This window comes from Nicotiana tomentosiformis, chromosome 1 (genome assembly GCF_000390325.3).
Source record: "Nicotiana tomentosiformis chromosome 1, ASM39032v3, whole genome shotgun sequence".
Classification (NCBI taxonomy): Eukaryota; Viridiplantae; Streptophyta; class Magnoliopsida; order Solanales; family Solanaceae; genus Nicotiana; species Nicotiana tomentosiformis.
Genome location: NC_090812.1, coordinates 112,419,487 through 112,425,455, shown reverse-complemented (window position 1 = coordinate 112,425,455; position 5,969 = coordinate 112,419,487). Strand labels below are relative to the sequence as shown.

The 5,969-nt window shown below is 44.5% G+C and overlaps 2 protein-coding genes across 2 annotated transcripts; both read left to right on the top strand.

Moving 5' to 3' along the window:
- The first annotated feature begins 1,693 nt into the window (after positions 1-1,693).
- LOC138908835 (uncharacterized) lies at positions 1,694-3,200 on the top strand. The gene is made up of 2 exons (XM_070199457.1): positions 1,694-1,940; positions 2,095-3,200. The coding sequence occupies exons 1-2, from the start codon at positions 1,694-1,696 to the stop codon at positions 3,198-3,200; spliced, it is 1,353 nt and encodes a 450-aa protein (XP_070055558.1).
- A 1,762-nt stretch (positions 3,201-4,962) lies between these two features.
- On the top strand, positions 4,963-5,322 carry LOC138908832 (uncharacterized). Its single transcript, XM_070199449.1, has one exon. It carries the CDS (start codon positions 4,963-4,965, stop codon positions 5,320-5,322), a length of 360 nt encoding a protein of 119 aa, XP_070055550.1.
- The last annotated feature ends 647 nt before the right edge of the window (positions 5,323-5,969 follow it).

Genomic DNA, 5,969 nt, shown 5'->3' with positions numbered 1-5,969 from the left:
ATACAGGTGGATGTATAACCACAGTACCAAGAACCTACACAAAGAGATTATGCCGCCTTACCCCAATGTATGCGGGTGGTGGTTCCACAACAATACCAAAATCATACACAAAACGGTCGTGCCGCCTCACCCCAATGTAAGCGGGTGGAGGTGCAGTCCCACAATATCATAATCTCTACACAAAGCGGTCATGCCGCCTCACCCCAATATACATGCGGGTGGAGGTGAATCACAATCACAATCTCTATACCATAATCTCCACACAAAGAAGTCATGCCGCCTCACCCCAATGTATGCAGGTGGAGGTGTATCACAATCACAATCTCTACACGACTTGGCATAATACCTTTCAGATAAATCACGACTAGAAATTATAACATGTGGATACATAATCCATAGTTTGGGACACATCCTCAATTTATAATGCAATATAATAGGAGCATTTGAAATACGAATTGAACATATATCTTTATCACAAAACTTATCAGAATACTTGATTTATAATCAACATCTCGGAACTCACAAGGATAATGAGAATTCCAGCTCTTAAAGAAGAGTTTAGCCAACATACCTTAATTGAGCTTTCCTTAAATTACTACGACGTTCCAAATATTCTACCAACTTCAATCTATTTAGAAACATAATAAAAGTAAACCATAATTAGGAAGATGAACATGGTTTTAGCTTATTTGAGCATATTATCAAACACTAGGTGTGCATCAAGGTTTCAAGGTCCTTTTATGGAGGATTCCATCATCCCCCAACCCAATATTTAACATTCTTAGCTCATCAATCTTCTTACACCCTTTGATAACACATGCATGTAAAATAAACAACTCTCATGCCCAAATATTATCTTGCTAATTACCTAATTCTAGACAAAATTTGAAATTAAGGGTTATGATGTAGAATCTTACCTCTTAGGAAGAAGACCTAGGTGCCCCTCTTGATAATCTTCAAGGTTTTAAGTGAGAGTTGAAGAGAAATTTTGATGATTATTCACTTCTCCCTCTAGGACTCTCTCTCTATCACTCTCCAAATATCAGAAAATATGATTAAAATGGTCCAAGGTAGGTGTTTTAACGGAATAGGGTTGGGTTTAAAATATATGAAAATGGATACTCCGAAATTCCTAACCGGGCTACAGACCTGGCCTCGCTAGGCTAAAGCCAGGTCTTAACTCTCTTTAGCCTGGACTCACCAGTCTAAAGCCTGGTCTTACACCTGGCCTTGCCAGGCTAAAGCTTGGTCTTACACCTAGCCTAGCCAGCTATAGGCCAGCCTTTGGGTATTTGATCATAACTTCTTGTAGGAATGTCCGAATGATGAACGGTTTGAAGTGTTAGAAACTAGACTCAAAGTTATTTAATTTTATATGTAGATAACCTCATAAGTCATTATACTTTGGTAGCCGCATACGTTTGAAGTAGGATCTTGTGTGAATTGAGACATCATTTCCACTTAATATATCCTACTTGTTCCACACGAATTCTTTCCATTCACAAAACTCCTTAGTATGTTTCAACACACCTTAAACATATACTTTTCATTTCCAAATAATGTGGTTCTATCCCATGGGTTTCCTTTAATACTCTAACACGTTATTCTGGGGCCTTACATTCACTTTCTTGTATTTTTGTCGTGCGGATTTGTTGATTTCGAGAACTAAACTTTTGCTATTCTATTCTCATAGATGGTGAGGACACTTGTTACCGGATCGGGCGAACGGCCACCAGTGCCACCAGCTAGGGTCAAGAGAGGTCGGGGACATGGTAGAGGTCGAGGTGCAGCTCATACAGCAGTTAGAGAAGCACCTGTAGACCCACCAGTAGCTCTAGCTCAGGAGCAAATTTCAGGCAGAGCCGGTGGGACCAACTTAGCCACCAGTTGTTCCCCTTGTGATTCCAGACCTTCAAGAGGCTCTGGCCCAGATATTGACTGTATGCACTAGCCTTGCTCGGGCGGTTTCAGTTCAGGCCGCACCAGCCACTTCTTAGGCCGGGAGAGGTGCTCAGACTCTCGTCGCCTGTCCTCCAGAGCATGTGGTGCAGGGACTTTAGACACCGGGGGTACTACCAACCTAGCTAGTTGTAGTTGCTCAGGCCCAGGTGGGTCTATCGAAGAGTAACGAGAAGCAGAAGAGGCTAAAGCGATTTGGGAGGCTTAAGCCTCCATCCTTCAGTGGGGCTGAGTCGGAGGATGCTCAGGAATTCTTGGATAGGTGCCAGTGGATGCTTCGCACGACGGGTATTCTGGAGACTGGTGGAGTCTTATTTACTACTTTTCATCTGTCGGGGGCAACCTTTAGATGGTGGGAGGCTTATGAGATGAGCAGGCCAGCCGACGCTTCACCACTTACATGGCACGAGTTCTCTGTTCTCTTCTTGGAAAAGTTTTTCCCACCGGCCCAGAGGGAGGAGTTGCGTAGGCAGTTTGAACAGCTATGCCAGGAGGGTATGTTCGTGACCCAGTATGAGATGAGATTTTCAGAGTTGGATCGTCACGTGATATGGTTGGTTCACACGGAGAGGGAGAGGATTAGGAGGTCCATTGATGGACTCAACTATGGACTGCATTTTGTTATGACACGAGAGATTGCATCAGGTTCCAGGTTCAACGAGCTGGTTGATATTTCCAGGCAGCTAGAGCAGGTCCGTAGTCAGGAGTGTGAGGAGATGGAGGCCAAGAGGCCTTGTGGTTTGGGTGGTTTTAGCGGTGTTTCTTCTATAGGGCAGTCCCACCATAGCATAGGTCGTCCTTATAGGCCCACTCATATTGCTCGCTCGGTTCATCATGGTGCATCAGCTAGCCATGGTTTATATAGTGCTCGTTCAGGTCAGTCATCTCTTAGTGCCTTCCCAGCTCAGAGTTCATTTCATGCTCCATCAATTCAGGGTTCATCTGTGTCAGGTACCTATAGTAGTTATTCTGGTTTTTGGGGTCCACTTCAGTACCTACCGCTATTGTCAGAGCACGGTTACTTTGAGTGTGGAGATTTTGGTCATGTGAAGAGGTGTTTTCCCCGTCTTTTGGGAGGTCCAGTTCAGCAGAGGAGTCAGGCTGCGACTTCTGCACCAGTTACTTCACCACCCGCTCAGCTAGCTCGGGGTGGGGCTCAGGCAGCTAGAGGTCGCCCTAGAAGGGGAGGCCGATCAGGTAGTGGTCATGCTCGATGCTATGATTTCCCTGCCAAGCCATAGGTCGTCTCTTCAGACGGAGTGATCACAGGTATTGTCTCAGTATGTCATAGGGATGCTTCTATATTATTTGACCCTAGTTCCACTTATTTGTATGTATCATCATATTTTTCTCGTTACTTGGATGTGCCCCACGAGTCCTTATTTTTACTTGTTCATGTATCTACGCTAGTGGGTGATTCTATTATCTATTATTGCTTAATATGGTTGATTTTGACATGATTTTAGGTATGGATTGGTTGTCCCCATATCATGCTATTTTGGACTGTCATGCTTAAACCGTGATATTGGGGATACCTAGGTTACCTAGGATCCAGTGGAGAGGTTCTCTGGACTTTGTTCCTAGTAGGATAATTTCATATTTGAAGGCCCAACGAAGGTTGGGAAGGGGTGTTTATCATATTTTGCTTTTGTGAGGGATGTTGGTGCTGATACTCCTACTATTGATTATGTTTCGGTAGTGCGAGACTTTCCAGATGTGTTTCCTGTAGACCTGTCAGGCATGCCACCCGACAGGGATATTGATTTTGGTATTTACCTGGTGCTAGGAACTCAGCCCATTTCTATTCCTCCATGCCATATGGCACTAGCAGCGTTGAAGGAATTGAAAGAGCAGCTTCATAAGCTTCTTGATAAGGGGTTCATTAAGCCTAGTGTGTCGCCTAGGGGTGCACCGGATCTATTTGTGAAAAAGAAGGATAGTACTATGCGAATGTGCATCGACTATAGGCAATTGAACAAAGTTACAATTAAGAACAAGTATCCTTTGTCATGCATTGATGACTTATTTGACCAGCTTCAGGGAGCTAGAGTGTTCTCTAAGATTGATTTAAGGTCTGGATATCACCAGTTGAAGATTTGAGACTCGTATATTCTAAAGACGGCATTCAGGACCCGCTATGGTGACTATAAGTTCCTTGTGCTATCTTTTGGGCTGACCAATGTCCCAGCACCATTCATGCATCTGATGAACAGTGTGTTCCAGCCATATCTTGATTCATTTGTCATAGTATTTATTGATGATATCCTGGTGTACTCACGTAGCTAGGAGGAGTATGCACAGTATCTGAGGATTGTACTACAGAGGTTGAGGGAGGAGAAGCTTTATGCCAAGTTTTCCAAGTGTGAGTTTTGGCTTAGTTCAATGGAGTTTTTGGGGCACGTGGTGTCCAGTGAGGGGATTAAGGTAGATCCAAAGAAGATAGAGGCAGTTCAGAGTTGGCCCAGACTGTCTTCAGCTACTGGGATTCGGAGTTTTCTCGGCTTGGCCGGTTATTATCGTAGCTTCGTAGAGGGTTTCTCGTCCATTGCAACGCCTTTGACCAGGTTGCCCCAGAAGGGTGATCCATTCAGGAGGTCGGATGAGTGTTAGGAGAGATTTCAGAAGCTCAATACTGCCTTGACCTTATCCCTAGTTCTAGTTTTTCCTTCAGCATTGGGTACTTATACAGTATATTGTGATGCTTCTTGGATTGGTATTGGGTGTGTCTTGATGCAGGAGGGTAGAGTGATTACTTATGCTTCACGCTAGTTGAAACCTCATGAGAAGAACTACCCCGTTCATTATTTAGAGTTAGCAGCCATCGTCCATGCATTGAAGATTTGGAGGCATTATCTCTACGGTGTGTCATGTGAGGTATTTATGGATCATCGGAGTCTTCACCACTTGTTCAAGCAAATGGATCTAAATTTGAGGCAGCGGAGATGGTTGGAGTTTCTAAAGGACTATGATATTACTATTTTGTATCATCCTGGGAAGGCCAATATGGTGGTCGATGCCTTGAGTAGAATAGTGGTGAGTATGGGTAGCCTTGCATTTATTCCTATTAGTGAAAAACAGCTTGCATCAGATGTTCATGCCTTGGTCAATAAGTTCGTGAGGTTAGATGTTTCGGAGCCCAGTTGGGTTCTAGCTTGTGTGGTTTCACGGTCTTCCTTATTTGATCGCATCATAGAGCGTCAATATGACGACCCCTATTTTCTTGTCCGTAAAGACACGGTTCAGCACGGTGATGCCAAAGAGGTTTCTATTGGGGATGATGGGTTGTTGCGGATGCAGAGCCGGAGTTATGTGCCTAATGTATATGGGTTATGTGAGTTGATTCTTGAGGAGGCCCACAGTTAGTGGTATTGCATTCATCCGGGTGCCGCAAAGATGTACCAGGACTTGAGGAAGCACTATTGGTGGAGGGGGATGAAGAAATATATAGTGGAGTTTGTGTCTCGGTGCTTGAATTGTCAGTAGGTGAAGTACGAGCATCAGAGGCCGGGTAGATTACTTCAGAGGCTTGAGATTCCAGAGTGGAAATGGGAGTGTATCACCATCGAGTTCGTCGTTGGGCTCCCATGGACTTTGAAGAAGTTTGATGCTATTTTGGTGATTGTGGACTGGTTGACTAAGTCCGCATATTTCATTTCAATTGGGACTGCCCATTCGTCGGAGCGGTTGGCTGAGATCTATATCCACGAGACTGTTCGCCTTCAAGGTGTGCCGGTGTCCATCATTTCAGATCAGAGCACACAATTCACATCGCAGTTTTGGAGAGCAGTATAGCGAGAGTTAGGCACACAGGTTAAGTTGAGTACATCATTCCACCCTCAGACAGACGGAAAGTCCGAGCGCACCATTCAGATATTGGAGGATATGCTACCCGCTTGTGTCATGGATTTCGTGGGTTCTTGGGATCAGTTTCTGCCACTTGCAGAGTTATTCTACAACAACAGCTACCAATCGAGTATTCAGATGGCTCCGTACAAGGCCTTATATGGGAG

Bases quoted from the DNA above. Each gene is read 5' to 3' on its own strand.
- LOC138908835 (XM_070199457.1), top strand. From the start codon at position 1,694: ATGGTGAGGACACTTGTTACCGGATCGGGCGAACGGCCACCAGTGCCA. The intron at 1,941-2,094 runs GTATGCACTAGC...AGCTAGTTGTAG, and splicing joins CTCTGGCCCAGATATTGACT to TTGCTCAGGCCCAGGTGGGT.
- LOC138908832 (XM_070199449.1), top strand. From the start codon at position 4,963: ATGGTGGTCGATGCCTTGAGTAGAATAGTGGTGAGTATGGGTAGCCTT.